This window comes from Heloderma suspectum, chromosome 1 (genome assembly GCF_057233095.1).
Source record: "Heloderma suspectum isolate Gila_16-S chromosome 1, 16-S_ref, whole genome shotgun sequence".
Lineage (NCBI taxonomy): Eukaryota > Metazoa > Chordata > Lepidosauria > Squamata > Helodermatidae > Heloderma > Heloderma suspectum.
In genome coordinates, this window is record NC_139458.1 from 30457958 (window position 1) to 30476390 (window position 18433).

Below are 18433 nucleotides of genomic sequence, written 5' to 3' on the forward strand. Positions count from 1 at the left end.
AAACACGTGGAGCTGTGACCAAGACATCTAGTTTGGTCTTAAGTACAGCAAACTTACCAGGAGTTATTAATTTGTCATAGTGATGCACTTTGCCTCTCATATCATCCTCTTCTTCCTCCTCTTCAACTAAAATGAAAATAAAACTACAATTAACGTGTCTCAAATAGCATCTAGCATACCTGCAGTTTGCAAAAGATGTCTAGTACCAGCCAACATATTTTGGCCCAGTGCAGATATAACTCTTGCATTGTCTCCTGACCTCCAGGCTTAGAGGCTCCTTTCTGATTCTTCTTCTCTCTGCTCCCGTCTTGCTCATGAATTCTCAACCCCCTTTCATTTTTGTAGCTATCCATGGCACACGGTTATGCCTGGCACTGACATTTTTGCAAACCATGGTCACCTCTAAACCACAGTTTGCAACCATGGTTAGATGTCTCAAACCAGGTTTGCAAAATTATGGGTTGAGCTAACTAGTTAGCTAAAACACTGGTGCAGATATAACTGGCCACTGGGAGGCTGCACCACTGGGAGAAAGAACATCATGGCAAGGGGGAGACCAATCTGCTCCCATATATTGGCCAGAGAAGGAACAGCTGCAGGGAGTTTGTTTTGCCCTTCCCTGCCAGAAAGAACAACTATAAGAACAACTAAGAACCAGTGCCTGAATTTTGCTTTTCTTTCCCTCCTCCTTCCCAATCCCTTTTCCTTTTGTGTTGTGTCTTTTAATTTGTAAACCTGAGGACAGGACTGTATGGTTATTAATCTTTGCAAGCCACTCTGGGAGCCTTTTCTTTTCTTTTTTACCAAAGAGCAGTATAAAAATACTGCAATTAAATATATAACTCTGCTCCATGGTTTGCTCCAAATATGAAAGGGGAGTGGAAATTCACATGCAAGAGGCAATGAAGAGGAGGATAGAGTGAGCATATGAGCCCATGGATGCTACCAATTTCCTAACCGCAGTCTGAAGACCAGGCAACATGTCTTCACCAGGCCTTTTAGTGAACCTGACATGTAATATTTCTTTAAAAAGGCTGTGAAAAGAGGTGTGAGTGTGTATGAGAGAGTGGGGGGGGGGAGGGGTGTCAAAGGCTCAAAGCCTGTAAAATAATGCTACATCATAGCTGTCCTGGTAACTGATAATATATTACATTGTGGCCAAGCATACATTCCATCCCTATATGTGTGACACATCTCAGGGCATTCCTGCATGGGAACATTCAACAACTCTTGTTTGGTACATATGCACTATAAAAGGAGGCAATATGTGAAAAAGAAGTTACGATGCAGCTTTGAATTCCTCCTGTATAAACTGCTCTGACCTGTTAAGCAAGCAGATTTCCCATCCTGCAAGGAGAAAGCTGGGTATAGAAGCAAATGGGCAATGTTGCTTGTGTGGAATCTGATGCAGTGAAGAACTGCTTGAATTCTCCCCATGCAGATGTGCCCTCAGTAACTTCTGATGCAGAACTCTTGTCGGATCCTGGAGGAATCACTGCAGCTGGAAGCACTGAAACCTGTGGGCATACTTGAAGCATGCTTTTCGGAGATGCTGAATAGTAATTCACTATTCCCTAAGCCAGGGATAACCAGTATCTGTATTCTTGGGGGCTTTCTCCAGACACGCATCTCACAGCTAGAAGTGTATTTTGACATGCAATCCCTCAAAGTTGGTCTGGTTCTATCGTAAGTGTTAGCATCACCCAGCAGTAAGATGTTCGAGATACGGAGCATATGTGCTCAGGTGTATGAGGTCATTGATGGGCACAGCAGTGGAAGTAATGTGCTTCTTGAAAGATCCCTTTGAGAGGGGGATTGGTAGTGGCCCTTGCCTTTCTGGTATGTGAGGCAGCAAGAAAATAACATTTACAGGAAATAACTTTGGGCAAGTTTTTTTTTTTTAACTATACTTTAAATTCAAGGCTAAACTGGACAAGACACTGGAGATCTTGGATCAGAACTTGCATCACCATTGCATTCATGGTGCTAGTGGAGGGGAGTTAACCATTTCCACCCAGCATTGTGGTCCCAGTCCAATTCAGGACCCTGCAGCTACTTTTTTAAACAGCGTTAAAATGGTTGTGCAATATACAGCCATGGATCTCCAACATCTGTCTAGTTTGGCCCTCAGTAAGGCATTCAGGAACCACATATGGTGGCTTTGGGGACCTGATCTGGCCTATGGGCTACCAGGTGGTCATCCCTGAGCTGAGCAATTATGGCTGTGGACAGTGCCTTTTTCTGCTGATAGGGTTTGTATGTAAGAAAGGATTAGCAATTCAGCTGAGCTTGTGATTCAAACCCCACTGGTGCATTATTTAGACAGGGCTGGCCTCAGAGTGCATAGGAGTTGGGTTCTTGGAATCTCAGGGAGCCTCTTTCCCCATACGAACTCACACATCCCTTAAGATCCTCAGGGGAGGCCCTGGGGATTCTCTCAACTACGCTGCTCAAAACTGTTTGGGTGTGGAGCAGGGCCTTTCAATAGTGACCTAAATGCATAGAATACATTGCCCAGAGAAAGATGTCTCTGTCTGAAGGCCAAACTAAACAAGATGATGGAGATCCATGCTTGACTCTCCCACCACTTTACATTTTGGCGTAACAGATGCCAGGGGCTGGGGATCCAGATCAGGACCATTATCCTGGGGAAAGGTTTAACCCTTTCCCCTCACCTTTCCTCCCAATGAAAATCATCCCCATGAAACTGCTATTTGTAGAGAAAACGTACATGTACAAACTGTATATAAGTACATTTGTCCTAACAGGGCAAATAGCAGCGTGTGTGTGTGTGTGTGTGTGTGTGTTTTCCTCAGGAAAATGGTGTAAAGTAGCTGCAGCCATCTAGTGTTTCTAATGTTGCCCTTTTTGCAGAGTAAGTTGTCCATCTTGGTCTTTTGGATTTTCTTAACACCTGTCTTTCTGGTAGCAACCTAATAACAGTACTGGTCATTAATGGAAGACAGACATTGTAAGTCATAATCATGAACACACTTGTTTCAGGGTAGTTCTTTAAACATGAAAGACTACTTTGGAGTAGGTGGTCTTAGAAATATAGCACTTGTCACACATTGCACTGAGCAGTAATAACTAGCACAGCAGAACACTCATACTCACGGTTAAAAAGGTCCTTTGCCAGGTCATAGGTCTTTGGAAACCCATCCAAAACATACCCTTGGTTCTTACAAGGCATAGACGTTAACATTTCCTTCATGAACCTAATCACGTAGTTATCATCTAGACGACCTAGTTTTAAAGGAAACACCCATTATTATAATAACCTAATTTTTCATAGCTGGGGAGGAGGATTCCCTGAGAAATAAGTATTTAAAATTTACCAACATCTGTGTACCTAAACGTCAATTCCTTACATTCCATCACCCACCAACATAACTAAGAAATATGATCTGGGGCACAGTTGAGGGGCTGGGGTGGCAAAACTGAGGTGACATGGGGCAGGTACACTGTCCATATGTGAGGTCTGTGTTAGTGGGGCACAGGCAAGCCCATGTTAGGAGAGGAGGGCAAGTTTTGCCCTCACAAGTTTTGTCCCCTCCTCCATAACAGTGAATGGCAACCCATTCACTTAATTGGAGAAAATAAAGGGACACACTCGGAGAGAAGAGAGTTCCGTTTAAAATTTGACTGGCTATAGAATCCCTCTTTGATGGTTTCCACACTAAAACCCTTTGGCACTGCCAAGGAATTGCTTTTCTGCAATTAGCTGGAAACAATTAAAACAGGGTTTCCACACAGTGTTATGTATTGTTGTTCAGTCGTTCAGTCGTGTCCGACTCTTTGTGACCCCATGGACCATAGCACGCCAGGCCTTCCTGTCCTGCGCTCTCTCCCGAAGCGTGCTCAAGTTCATATTCATTGCATCCGTGATGCTATCTAGCCATCTCATCCTCTGCCGTCCCCTTCTCCTTTTGCCTTCAGTCTTTCCCAGCATCAGGGTCTTTTCCAGGGAGTTTTCTCTTCGCATTAGGTGGCCAAAATATTGGAGCTTCAGCTTCATTATCTGTCCTTCCAATGAGCACTCAGGGTTGATTTCCTTTAGGATGGACTGATTTGACCTCCTTGCAGTCCAGGGCACTCGTAAGAGTCTTCTCCAGCACCACAGTTCGAAAGCATCAATTCTTCGGCGCTCAGCCTTCCTTATAGTCCAGCTCTCACAGCCATACATTACTACTGGGAAAACCATAGCTTTGATTAGATGGACCTTTGTCGGCAAGGTGATGTCTCTGCTTCTTACTATGCTGTCTAGGTTGGCCATAGCTTTCCTCCCAAGGAGCAAGCGTCTTTTAATTTCATGGCTACAGTCACCGTCTGCGGTGATCTTGGAGCCCAAGAAAGTAAAATCTGTCACTGCTTCCATTTCTTCCCCTTCCATATGCCAGGAAGTGATGGGGCCAGATGCCATGATCTTCGTTTTTTTAATGTTGAGTTTCAAACCAGCTTTTGCACTCTCCTCTTTCACCCTCAACAAGAGGCTCTTGAGATCCTCTTCGCTTTCTGCCATTAGGGTGGTATCGTCTGCATATCGGAGGTTGTTGATAATTCTCCCAGCAATCTTAATTCCGACCTCTGATTCATCCAACCCGGCATTTCTCATGATGTACTCTGCATATAAGTTAAATAAGCAGGGTGACAATATGCAGCCTCGTCGTACTCCTTTCCCAATTTTGAACCACTCGGTTGTTCCATGTCTGGTTCTTACTGTTGCTTCTTGACCCTCGTACAGGTTTCTCAGGAGACAGGTAAGATGGTCTGGTACTCCCATCACTTTCAGAATTTGCCACAGTTTGTTGTGATCCACACAACCAAAGGCTTTAGCGTAGTCAATGAAGCAGAAATAGACGTTTTTCTGGAATTCTCTTGCTTTCTCCATGATGCAGCGAATGTTGGCGATTTGATCTCTAGTTCCTTTGCCTCTTCTAAACCCAGCTTGTACTTCCGGTAGTTCTCGGTTCGCATACTGCTGAAGCCTAGCTTGTAGGATTTTGAGCATCACCTTGCTGGCATGTGAAATGAGCACAATTGTGCGGTAGTTTGAACACTCTTTGGCGTTGCCCTTCTTTGGAATTGGAATGTAAACTGACCTTTTCCAGTCTTGTGGCCACTGTTGAGTGTTCCAGATTTGTTGGCATATTGAATGCAGCACTTTAACAGCATCATCTTTTAGGATTTTAAATAGCTCGGCTGGAATACTGTCATCTCCGCTAGCTTTGTTGTTACTAATGCTTCCTAAGGCCCACTTGACTTCACTCTCGAGGATGTCCGGCTCAAGTTCAGTGACCGCACTATCATGGCTATCAGGGACATTCAGATCTTTCCTGTATAGTTCTTCTGTGTATTCTTGCCACCTCTTCTTAATCTCATCTGCTTCTGTTAGGTCCCTGCCTTCTTTGTCCTTTATCATGCCCGTCTTTCCACAAAACGTTCCCTTGAGATCTCCAATTTTCTTGAAGAGATCTCTAGTCTTTCCCATTCTGTTGTTTTCGTCGATTTCTTTGCATTGTTCATTTAAGAAGGCCTTCTTGTCTCTCCTTGCTATTCTCTGGAACTCTGCATTCAGTTGGGTATATCTTCCCCTTTCTCCCTTGCTTTTCGCTTCCCTTCTTTCGTGAGCTACTTGTAAAGCCTCATCAGACAGCCACTTGGCTTTCTTGCATTTCTTGTTCTTTGGGATGGATTTCGTTGCTGCCTCCTGAACAATGTTACGGACCTCCGTCCATAGTTCCTCAGGCACTCTGTCTATCAGGTCTAATCCCTGAAATCTATTCCTCACCTCCACTGTATATTCATCAGGGATACGATTTAGGTCATACCTGAACGGTTTAGTGGTTTTCCCGACGTTCTTCAATTTAAGCCGAAATTTTGCAAGAAGCAGCTCATGATCTGAGCCACAGTCAGCTCCAGGTCTTGTTTTGACTGACTGTATGGAGCTTCTCCATCTTTGGCTGCAAAGGACATAATCAATCTGATTTCGATATTGACCATCTGGTGACGTCCATGTGTAGAGTTGCCTCTTGTGCTGTTGGAAAAGAGTGTTTGCTATGATCAGTGTGTTCTCTTGGCAAAACTCTATTAGCTTTTGTCCTGCTTCATTTTGTACACCAAGGCCATGCCTGCCTGTTATCCCGGTGATTTCTTGACTTCCTACTTTAGCATTCCAATCCCCTATGATGAAGAGGACATCTTTTTTTGGTGTTAGTTCTAGAAGGTGTTGGAGGTCTTCATAGAACCGATCAACCTCAGCTTCTTCGGCCTCAGTGGTTGGGGCATAGACTTGAATTACTGTGATGTTGAATGGTTTGCCTTGGATTCGTACTGAGATCATTCTGTCATTTTTAAGATTGTACCCCAGGACTGCTTTTCCCACCCTTTTGTTGACTATGAGTGCTACTCCATTTCTTCTAAGGGATTCTTGCCCACAATAGTGGATATGATGGTCACCTGAATTAAATTCGCCCATGCCTGTCCATTTGAGTTCGCTGATTCCCAAGATGTCGATGTTCAATCTTGCCATCTCATGTTTGACCACCTCCATCTTACCTTGATTCATTGATCTGACATTCCAGGTTCCTAAACAATATTGTTCTTTACAGCATCGGATTTTCTTTTCACCACCAGACACATCCACAGCTGAGTGTCCTTTCGGCTTTGGCCCAGCCGCTTCACTCTTTCTGGCGCTACTTGGAAATACCCTCTGCTCTTCCCCAGTAGCATATTGGACACCTTCCGACCTGAGGGGCTCATCTTCCGGCGTCATATCTTTTAGCCTTGTGATACGTTCCATGGGGTTTTCTTGGCAAGAATACTGGAGTGGGTTGCCATTTCCTTCTCCAGTGGACCACATTTTGTCAGAACTCTCTGCCATGACCTGTCCGTCTTGGGTGGCCCTGCACGGCATAGCTTATGGCTTCACTGAGTTACGCAAGCCCCTTCGCCACAACAAGGCAGTGATCCATGAAGGGGAGTGTTATATATAGCACTATATTATCTAGCAATGCCTTCCCCATGGTCAAGATCATTCTGTTATGTTTACTCACAAGTTCTGGTCAACAAAGGTCTCCTGCAATATTAATTAAACATTTCCTCCTTTCAGGTGGAGGGGTGAGTCACTGATTTAACAGTCTTGCCATGGGGGCACCAAGCAGTCCATTCCTCCCATCACCTGGCTGCCTTGACCTGAGAGGCCTCTTCATGATGCGCTTGAGTGCAATGTCCTGTTCATGAATAAGGACCTACTCATAAGCAAGGCAAAAGGAAGAAAATAGGTATGGCTGGAGAGCCATATATATATACAAGGCAGAGGAAGGAGCTCCTTGGTTCATCTCTAATCAGACAGCAAGAGGCAGCCAGAAGTCTAGGAGGAGAATGAACAAGGGGGAAATAACCCTTCAGTCCCGCTGAGGCAAAAAACAAAACACCTAAGTATGCCCTCCCCCACACACACACACACCAGGTTTTCCAGTTCAGTTCTGACACTCTAGACACCACACTACATGCTTTGGATTGCAGTGGGGAATCTCATGGACTAGATTCAACAAGGTTCCAAACAAATCTTATATTTCACACAAGCTGTATACATATCTCTTGACTACTTTTTTTTATTGCTGAAGAGATTTACCTGCATTTTGCTCCATGTTTTCTTTAATTGAATCTAAAAATTCCTGTACTTCTTCTATATTGTCCCCTTCTTCTTCTGCCTCTTCCTCCTCCTCCTCCTCCTCTTCCACCTCAGTCTCTACTATTTCTTTAGGAGCAATAATTTTCTCCTAGGGGTGACAAATAAAATAAAGTGCCAGAAAAATTCTAGCCCATTTCCCCTCAACTGCACAAAAATTAAAGCCATTTCAGCCTATGCATTTGAGTGAAGGATTCAAGGCAAGAGTAGTTGTAAATCATATGTAAATCATATATACAAATGCTTATTTTTTAAAGTAGTGTAACTTCCCAAGAAGGTTCCAGCCCTTCCCTATCACCTTAATGCACTGTGATATGATCTTTGGATGCCTCTTCATGAGACCATCAGCTTTCCAGTCAATATCTATTGAATATATAATCAGGAATATTGAATTGCGTGACCCTTCATGGATCACTGCCTTGTTGTGGCGAAGGGGCTTGCATAACTCAGTGAAGCCATAAGCTATGCCGTGCAGGGCCACCCAAGACAGACAGGTCATGGCAGAGAGTTCTGACAAAATGTGGTCCACTGGAGAAGGAAATGGCAACCCACTCCAGGATTCTTGCCAAGAAAACCCCATGGAATGTATCACAAGGCTAAAAGATATGACGCCGGAAGATGAGCCCCTCAGGTCAGAAGGTGTCCAATATACTACTGGGAAGAGCAGAGGGTATTTCCAAGTAGCACCAGAAAGAGTGAAGCGGCTGGGCCAAAGCCGAAAGGACACTCAGCTGTGGATGTGTCTGGTGGTGAAAAGAAAATCCGATGCTGTAAAGAACAATATTGTTTAGGAACCTGGAATGTCAGATCAATGAATCAAGGTAAGCTGGAGGTGGTCAAACATGAGATGGCAAGATTGAACACCGACATCTTGGGAATCAGTGAACTAAAATGGACAGGCATGGGCGAATTTAATTCAGGTGACCATCATATCTACTACTGTGGGCAAGAATCCCTTAGAAGAAATGGAGTAGCACTCATAGTCAACAAAAGGGTGGGAAAAGCAGTACTGGGGTACAATCTTAAAACGACAGAATGATTTCAGTACGAATCCAAGGCAAACCATTCAACATCACAGTAATTCAAGTCTATGCCCCAACCACTGAGGCCGAAGAAGCTGAGGTTGATCGGTTCTATGAAGACCTCCAACACCTTCTAGAACTAACACCAAAAAAAGATGTCCTCTTCATCATAGGGGATTGGAATGCTAAAGTAGGAAATCAAGAAATCACCGGAATAACAGGCAGGCATGGCCTTGGTGTACAAAATGAAGCAGGACAAAAGCTAATAGAGTTTTGCCAAGAGAACACACTGATCATAGCAAACACTCTTTTCCAACAGCACAAGAGACGACTCTACACATGGACATCACCAGATGGTCAATATCGAAATCAGATTGATTATGTCCTTTGCAGCCAAAGATGGAGAAGCTCTATACAGTCAGTCAAAACAAGACCTGGAGCTGACTGTGGCTCAGATCATGAGCTGCTTCTTGCAAAATTTCAGCTTAAATTGAAGAACGTCAGGAAAACCACTAAACCGTTCAGGTATGACCTAAATCATATCCCTGATGAATATACAGTGGAGGTGAGGAATAGATTTCAGGGATTAGACCTGATAGACAGAGTGCCTGAGGAACTATGGATGGAGGTTCATAACATTGTTCAGGAAGCAGCAACGAAATCCATCCCAAAGAAAAAGAAATGCAAGAAAGCCAAGTGGCTGTCTGATGAGGCTTTACAAGTAGCTGAAGAAAGAAGGGAAGCGAAAAGCAAGGGAGAAAGGGGAAGATACACCCAACTGAATGCAGAGTTCCAGAGAATAGCAAGGAGAGACAAGAAGGCCTTCTTAAATGAACAATGCAAAGAAATCGAGGAAAACAACAGAATGGGAAAGACTAGAGATCTCTTCAAGAAAATTGGAGATCTCAAGGGAACGTTTTGTGCAAAGACGGGCATGATAAAGGACAAAGAAGGCAGGGACCTAACAGAAGCAGATGAGATTAAGAAGAGGTGGCAAGAATACACAGAAGAACTATACAGGAAAGATCTGAATGTCCCTGATAGCCATGATAGTGCGGTCACTGAACTTGAGCCGGACATCCTCGAGAGTGAAGTCAAGTGGGCCTTAGGAAGCATTAGTAACAACAAAGCTAGCGGAGATGACAGTATTCCAGCCGAGCTATTTAAAATCCTAAAAGATGATGCTGTTAAAGTGCTGCATTCAATATGCCAACAAATCTGGAACACTCAACAGTGGCCACAAGACTGGAAAAGGTCAGTTTACATTCCAATTCCAAAGAAGGGCAACGCCAAAGAGTGTTCAAACTACCGCACAATTGCACTCATTTCACATGCCAGCAAGGTGATGCTCAAAATCCTACAAGCTAGGCTTCAGCAGTATGCGAACCGAGAACTACCGGAAGTACAAGCTGGGTTTAGAAGAGGCAAAGGAACTAGAGATCAAATCGCCAACATTCGCTGCATCATGGAGAAAGCAAGAGAATTCCAGAAAAACGTCTATTTCTGCTTCATTGACTATGCTAAAGCCTTTGATTGTGTGGATCACAACAAACTGTGGCAAATTCTTAAAGTGATGGGAGTACCAGACCACCTTACCTGTCTCCTGAGAAACCTGTACGAGGGTCAAGAAGCAACAGTAAGAACCAGAGATGGAACAACCGATTGGTTCAAAATTGGGAAAGGAGTACGACAAGGCTGTATATTGTCGCCCTGCTTATTTAACTTATATGCAGAGTACATCATGAGAAATGCCGGGTTGGATGAATCAGAGGTCGGAATTAAGATTGCCGGGAGAATTATCAACAACCTCCGATATGCAGACGATACCACCCTAATGGCAGAAAGCGAAGAGGATCTCAAGAGCCTCTTGTTGAGGGTGAAAGAGGAGAGTGCAAAAGCTGGTTTGAAACTCAACATTAAAAAAACGAAGATCATGGCATCTGGTCCCATCACTTCCTGGCATATAGAAGGGGAAGAAATGGAAGCAGTGACAGATTTTACTTTCTTGGGCTCCAAGATCACCGCAGATGGTGACTGTAGGCATGAAATTAAAAGACGCTTGCTCCTTGGGAGGAAAGCTATGGCAAACCTAGACAGCATAGTAAGAAGCAGAGACATCACCTTGCCGACAAAGGTCCGCCTAATCAAAGCTATGGTTTTCCCAGTAGTAATGTATGGCTGTGAGAGCTGGACTATAAGGAAGGCTGAGCGCCGAAGAATTGATGCTTTCGAACTGTGGTGCTGGAGAAGACTCTTACGAGTGCCCTGGACTGCAAGGAGGTCAAATCAGTCCATCCTAAAGGAAATCAACCCTGAGTGCTCATTGGAAGGACAGATAATGAAGCTGAAGCTCCAATATTTTGGCCACCTAATGCGAAGAGAAAACTCCCTGGAAAAGACCCTGATGCTGGGAAAGACTGAAGGCAAAAGGAGAAGGGGACGGCAGAGGATGAGATGGCTAGATAGCATCACGGATGCAATGAATATGAACTTGAGCACGCTCCGGGAAAGAGCGCAGGACAGGAAGGCCTGGCGTGCTATGGTCCATGGGGTCACGAAGAGTCGGACATGACTGAACGACTGAACAACAACAACAACAACAAACATCTTTATTCTTAATTGCATCCAATGAACATTTTGTGTTCTGCTCACATTTTTGGAACAACTCCTCAAATTACTTCCAAAACAATGAAACAGATCACAACACCAGTGACTTGCTTACCAGGTTTTCTATGGCTTTAGCGATCACTTCTTTTATTTTAATGTGGTGCACCTTGTAATGTTTGCATAGTAGTTCGGCAATGGAAGTTTTCCCTACTCCAGGAGGACCAAGTATACAAATTTTGACTGGCTGAAAAAGAAAGGATTAAAAAACTATTTTTTAAATTACTGGTCTTTGTGTCCATGACCAGAAGTAAAACGAATTATTAAGGACACAATCATATACTTGCGTTTCACTGGCTGAGGTGCTATAGGATTGAGTGGAAGCCCCTCTATATGGTGGAACACAAGACATACTGCAACCATGACAGATATGCCAGTGGAACACTCTGCAGGGGTAGCTGTTCTGCTGAAGATGCACTGGCAGAATGACTAAAATAGGGCAGAGTCATGGGCAGGACAGGGGTGACACAGGGGAGAACACATATGCTGTATCCTATACTCCTCCAGACCATGACCATTCCCCCATCAATGGCACAACTTTACACCAGCTCCAAACCTGGCCCAAGGAATTCCCCACCACCACCACTGACTCCAGTGGGAGGGGGGAAAATAGCCACCCCCCATATTGACTGCTCTCCCCATGTCACAACAGAGCATATGATATGGCGTAACTGAACATCCAGTCAAAGCACATCACCAGCATTATAACACAGGGAGACCACAACTCAAATGAGAAGGTGCACAGCACAGGGTTATAACTCTCGGGCCTCAGGTTGTACACAATTAGAGAGTGCTCACAAGAGGGAACTGTTAGGATGAGAAACAGTGCACATTGTACAAAAACAGGGCATTTTGCACAAACAGCATGTCTCCAGAACACGCCTAGGAACTTGAGCACAATGCTAACACCTATCTTCAAGGATGCTTCCAGACAAGGATTTATTCTGGAATCACCAAATTGAATTCAGTTGTGGAATATATATTGTGGAATCACCAAACTGAAAAATACATGCACGCATACAGATGCACATGTAATCTATTTCCTCAGAAGTAAGTTCCTTTAAGTTCAATAAATTTTACTCCCTGGTAAGAGCATGCTGGAAGATGTAGGACTTTTTTTCTGTCTAAACATGCAAAGGATTGCTCCTTAAGTGTGTTTAAGAATTGCAGACTACATTTTACAAATAAATACTATGCTTTTCTTCAAATTTCACAGGTTTTGTTTTTTGTACATATGTATTTTGGACCACCAGTGCATTATAAAATGTATATTTATGCCCTCTTTACCAATAATCCTCGACTTTGCTTGTACTCCTTGACAACTTGTTCAATATTCTCCACTATTCCACCTTGAGCAACCCATTTAATGTTGAAATTCTCCTTCAAAAATACAGCTTCCATTCGCAGATTCACAAATAATTCATCCAAGTCTGCTTGCTAAAGGAAGCACAAGATTTGTTGCTATTATTATTATTATTATTATTATTATTTCTGGATGATGACAATGATTAGACAGTATTTATAAACTGCTTTTCAACAGAGAAGTGTAATGCAGTGTACATAAATAGAAATATAAAACTTAAACAGAATTGTAAAACTAACAAAAATAGTAAACAGCAACAGTTTAAAAAAATCTCAATTTCTAAATGCCCACTGGACTATATCTTAATGTGTTTCTGAAACGAGATCAGTGGAAAGAGATAAGTGACCTTCTAAAGGGAGAGCGTTGCATACTTCCACGGCCACAACAGAGAAAGGCCTGCTCCTGATAGATGATAATCTTTCCTCACGAGAGGACAAAACATGAAGTAAGTCCTCATTGGCAGATCACAAACCCAGGGATGGGGGATCATATGGGAAAAGGCGTTGCTTAAGATAGTCAGAGCCCAGACTATGTAGGTCATCCTTCCCCAACCTGGTACCCTCCAGATGTGTTAAGACCATTACTCCCACCATCCCTCCGCCAGTCATTTTGCCTGCTGGGAGTTGTAGTCTGACACATCTGGAGGACATCAGGTTGAGGAAGGCTGGTCTAGGGCTTTAATGGAAAAAGCAGGACTTTTCATTGGGCCTAGAAACAAACCAGCAGCCGGTGAATGTTTCCAAATGGATGTAATATTTTCTGGCCAGTTCATACCCATCATTAGACATGCAGCACCATTTCTTTACCAGTTCAAGCTTTCAAACCACCTCTGCAGACCCCTACATAAAAAGGCATTACATTAATCCAATCTGGAAGAAAAAGATAGAACCCATGAAACCACAATTCATTTCACTGACTCTCCACGATCCTCCAGTAAGCCCAATTGGGATCGGGACCATGGTGTGCAGGGGCTTAACCCTTTCTTCCTATCCTGATGCCCCCTCCCCCCGCCTCTTCCCAAAACTGCTATTTGGCATGGGAGGGAGGTTGCCACTGGTGTCAATTGTCATGCCCATGTTTTTCAACACAGATGTTTTCCTTTCTAGCTGAAAATATTTTTTTTAAAGAAAAGAATTAAGGAATAAGTACCGTTAAATCTTTGTTTAGGAAAGCATTTTCTCTTGGAACCTTCTGTGTTTTTCCTGGGCCCACATTTCTGCTGATGCACTTTATAAAGAAGAACAGGGTAAGTTTTAGATCCAGCATTAATCAGTACCCAAATATACAGGAGGAAAAACTGAATAGTTTATGAATTGTTTTAAGCCAGAAGGCCATAACAATAAGAACCAAATATTGAGCAGATGGGTGCTAACAAAAACAGCAAAGCACACAAAAGTTTATATTTGTTCAAAATTTTTCCTACAATGCCACATCATATATCCTTTTACAAAACTGCTGCAAATTTTGGAAGCTGTCACAGCAAACTGCGCCATCTTCTTTGTAATTAACATATATTTGGTCATTCAACAGTAACACAACTTTCTATTGTAAAGACCAGCAAGTAACATTTTTAGAATAATTTCAAATAGTCCTCTTCTGACAGCTTTGTATATGGGGCACCCAAACAGATAAGGCAGAAGCTACTCCACTGGTCACAAGCACTGACCTCAGAGGAGTTTGGGTACAGCATCCTTTTATAACGATATTGCTTGAAAATAGAGCAGTTGTTAAGTTGCTGGACCCTAAATCAATTAGATGGTTGTCAAAGTAAAGTTGTTGTTTGAAAGGGTTGAACCAAGGCAAGACACTGATGTTCTGACCAATGTGAAGTCAGTTTGCATCTCCGTATCTTGGAATCCAGCCTTAAGCTGTGTCTTGGCTCCAGGGCCTTATGGGGTTTAAACCTAAGGTTGAGAATCCACAAAGCTAGATAAGCCTGTAAATTAATTTTTATATAAAATGGCTTTCAGAAATTGCTCTAGTATAGCTTAGAAAGACTGGTGTTCATCCCTGACTATTATTTAATTCGTTTAGAAGGAAAAGTGAATATTACACATATTCTAGTGGTCAGTGTTTATGTCCAACTTGTAGGGTGGCCAGGTGTCCTACTTGACAGAGGACTGTCCTCTATTTTTGGAGATCAGGCAGAGGACAGTCCTCTATTTGAAGGTGTCCTTTATTTGATGGGCTGACCAGTCCAATTCTGGTGTAAAGATTAAGAATCCTAATAAGGGAGAGCGGCAGGGGCCTTGAAGTTGCCCATCAACAGGTAGCCTTGCACAGCAGACTGAGTGGGCACACAGGTCATCTGGCCAGTCTTCTCCATTATGGTGAGATGTATTCTATTTCTATTGAAATTATACTTATTATTACTAAATTTGCACTTATACATACACATTTGCATATGCAAATGTCACGCAAGTTGGTGTTCTCTTTTTGGGTGATCCAATTCCTCTTTTTTGATAATGCGTAAGTGGCCATCCTGTACACAAGTAAGGACTGTAGGGCTCAGCCAAATTTTGTGATTCATCCACAACAGGGGAACTTTAACATGGCTAGATATGGACCCCATTTAATCCTATGCATACAAACTGATCATGGACCAGTGCTTTGTGTATTTACGGGTTCATGGGGACAGCCATCTTCTTCCTCACACAATGGCCCTGGAAATGGCAATGTGTGGTGGCTGTAAAAAAGGCAAATTCCATGTTGGGCATAATTAAGAAAGAAACTGAAAATAAAACTGCCAATATTGCCCTTATACAAATCTATGGTGCGACCACACTTGGAATACTGTGTACAGTTCTGGTTACCAAGCCTAAATAGGGATATTGTAGAGTTAGAAAAAGGGCAGAAAAGGGCAACTAAAATGATTAAGGGGCTGCAGCAACTCCCCTATGAGGAAAGGTTACAACAGCTGGGATTGTTTAGCTTGGAAAAAAGGAGGGTAAGGGGAGACATGAAAGATGTGTGCAACATTATGCATGGTGTGGAGAATGTGGACAGGGAGACATTTTTCTCCCTCTCTCATAATAGTAGAACCCAGGGTCATCCCATGAAGGTGATTGGTGGGAGATTCAGCAAATTCACACAGGGCATAGTTAAACTATGGAACTCGCTACCATAGGAAGTAGTGATGGCCACCAATTTGGATGGCTTTAAAAGGGGATTGGCCAAATTCCTGGAGGAAAAGGCTACCGATGGCAACTAGTCCTGATGACTATGTACTACCTCCAGTATCAAAGGCAGTATGCCTATGTACGCCAGTTCCTGGGGAACATGGGCAGGAGAGTGCTGTTGCACTCTTGTCTTACTCGTGGGTTTCCCGTGGGCAGCTGGTCAGCTACTGTGTAAACAGAATGCTGGGCTAGATGGACCTTGGTCTGATCCAGCATGGCTCTTATTTTCTTAAGAAAGACCACTTCTGGCCACACCATCTAACAGTAAGAATACTCCCCCACCCACAAATGCTTGCATCCCACCCCTCCAGAAATCTGTAAAGATTAACTGGACTGAATCAGCCCAGTACTAGAAAATTAGCAGTTACGTATGTAAGCATGTATGTATTTACTTATTTCAATAAATGTATACCCTACCTTTCCATTTAAATATGCAAAGTAAGGCAAAAAGGGAGGGGACAAAACACAAAAAATGCCAGCATACTTTAGTTTAAATCTCTTACTGCAAGGAACTAAGCATTAGTAGAGGCATTTCAACCTTTTAGAATAAGGAAAAAACTGCAGAAAAGCTGGGAAACCACCAAATGGGGGGGGAGGGGGGCCTTCTGGGGAACCCTGGAGGCCCAGATTGGGACTTCTGGAGGGCCAGATTTGGCTCACAGGCCTGAGGCCTGGTTCTGCACCCAAGCTTTAACGTACCACAGGATTCTTATTTGTGATTAAGACAATCATAACCAAGATCTGTACCATAATTCAATTTAAGATCATGGCCTTTAAGCATTGAGGTATTCTCAAGAGAAACATGACAGTCAAAAATCTTAAACTGCTTTACCCTCACGATTTCACCCAGCGTTTGTATTGCTTCGTCCACTGCAATTAGGTAATGAGTCCTTGGTCTGTGATCTACTATATTCTGTAACACTCTGCAGTGGGGCAAACAAAAGACACACAGTCATAAGTCACTAGGGGCACAATCCTATGCAGGTTTAGACAGAAAAAAGACAATCCTATGCAGGTTCTGTCTAAACCTGCATAGGATCGCACCCTAAGTCTTTAACATGATATACAATGAATACACAGAACACAATGAGTACACTTCTGTCCACAGAAGGTGGTTTTGGCCATTTCCCACTGCCCTCTGCAGCCCCCCGAAAATCTGCGGCACATGGTTTGGGGACTCTTTAGAATGGGGGGGTGCTGGCTGGCAAAAATGCCCCCCTACATACTTCCATTTGTGGAAGCCCTTACTGAATTCAAGGCCTTTCAAAGAATGGAAGGATTACTTCTGTTTGTAGAACGATATCTTTAAATCCAGCCCAGTGTCATGGCTGACACATATCCCCTGTCTGTCCCACATCATGGCTGAGAAATATGCATGAGACTGGAATAAATGGGTAACCCAGCCTTCTGAAATGGAGGGACCATCAAGGATCTGAGTAGAACCTGGGTCAAGGGACACAAAGGGAGCCCATAGGGAAAGGGTAGCTCCCTAGAATCATAGTATAGTAGGGTTGGAAGGGGCCTACAAAACCATCGAGTCCAAACCCCTGCTCAGTGCAGGAATCCAAGCCAGAGCATCGCTGACAGATGGCTGTTCAGACTCATCTTGAATGCAGTGTGGGAGAGCCCACTATCTCCCTAGGTAATTGGTTCCATTGTCGTATTGCTCTAACAGTCAGGAAGTTTCTCCTGATGTTCCCCGGAATCTGGCTTCCTGTAACTTGAGCCCATTATTCTGTGTCCTGCATTCTGGGATGATCGAGAAGAGATCCTGGCCTTCCTCTCTGTGACAGCCTTTCCAGTACTTTTACCATCATATCTCCCCTCAGTCTTCTCTTCTCAAGGTTAAACATGCCCACTTCTTTCAGTCTCTCTTCATAGGGCTTTGTTTCCAGTCCCCTGATCATCTTTGTTGCCCTCCTCTGAACCCTCTCCAGCTTGTCTGCATCCTTCTTAAAGTGTGGTGCCCAGAACTGGACACAGTACTCCAGATGAGGCCTAACCAGTGCAAGTAGAAGGGAACTAGTACTTCCTGGGATTTGGAAGCTATGCTTCTATTAATGCAGCCCAAAATAGCATTGGCCTTTTTTGCAGCCACATCACATGGTTGGCTCATATGCAGCTTGTGATCGACAACAATTCCGAGATCATACTCACTTGTAGTGTTGTTGAGCCACGTATCCCCCATCTTGTAACTGTGCATTTGGTTTCTTTTTCCTAGGTGCAGAACTTGGCATTTATCCCTATGAAATGTCATTCTGTTGTTTTCAGCCTGTGCTCCAGTTTATCAAGATCACTTTGAATGTTGTTTCTGTCTTCCAAGGTATTTGCTATCCTGCCCAATTTTGTGTCATCTGCAAATTTGATCAGCATTCCCTGCACCTCCTCATCCAAGTCATTAATAAAAATGTTGAAGAGCCCTGGGCCCAGGACTGAGCCCTGCAGTACCCCACTCATTACCTCTCCCCAGTTTGAGAATATCCTATTGATAAGCACTCTTTAAGCTCAATTC

The 18433-nt window shown here is 43.5% G+C and overlaps 1 protein-coding gene across 1 annotated transcript in view; it reads right to left on the reverse strand.

Moving 5' to 3' along the window:
* AK7 (adenylate kinase 7) overlaps positions 1-18433 on the reverse strand; it is a 49882-nt gene that overhangs the window by 11041 nt on the left and 20408 nt on the right. The window contains exons 8-14 of the mRNA XM_084826781.1: positions 16754-16844; positions 13892-13969; positions 12667-12816; positions 11438-11566; positions 7637-7784; positions 3118-3246; positions 58-126 (exon numbers count right to left, since the gene is read on the reverse strand). Of these exons, the coding sequence (XP_084682907.1) occupies positions 58-126; positions 3118-3246; positions 7637-7784; positions 11438-11566; positions 12667-12816; positions 13892-13969; positions 16754-16844 (794 nt within the window). The remainder of the gene's footprint in view (positions 1-57; positions 127-3117; positions 3247-7636; positions 7785-11437; positions 11567-12666; positions 12817-13891; positions 13970-16753; positions 16845-18433) is intronic.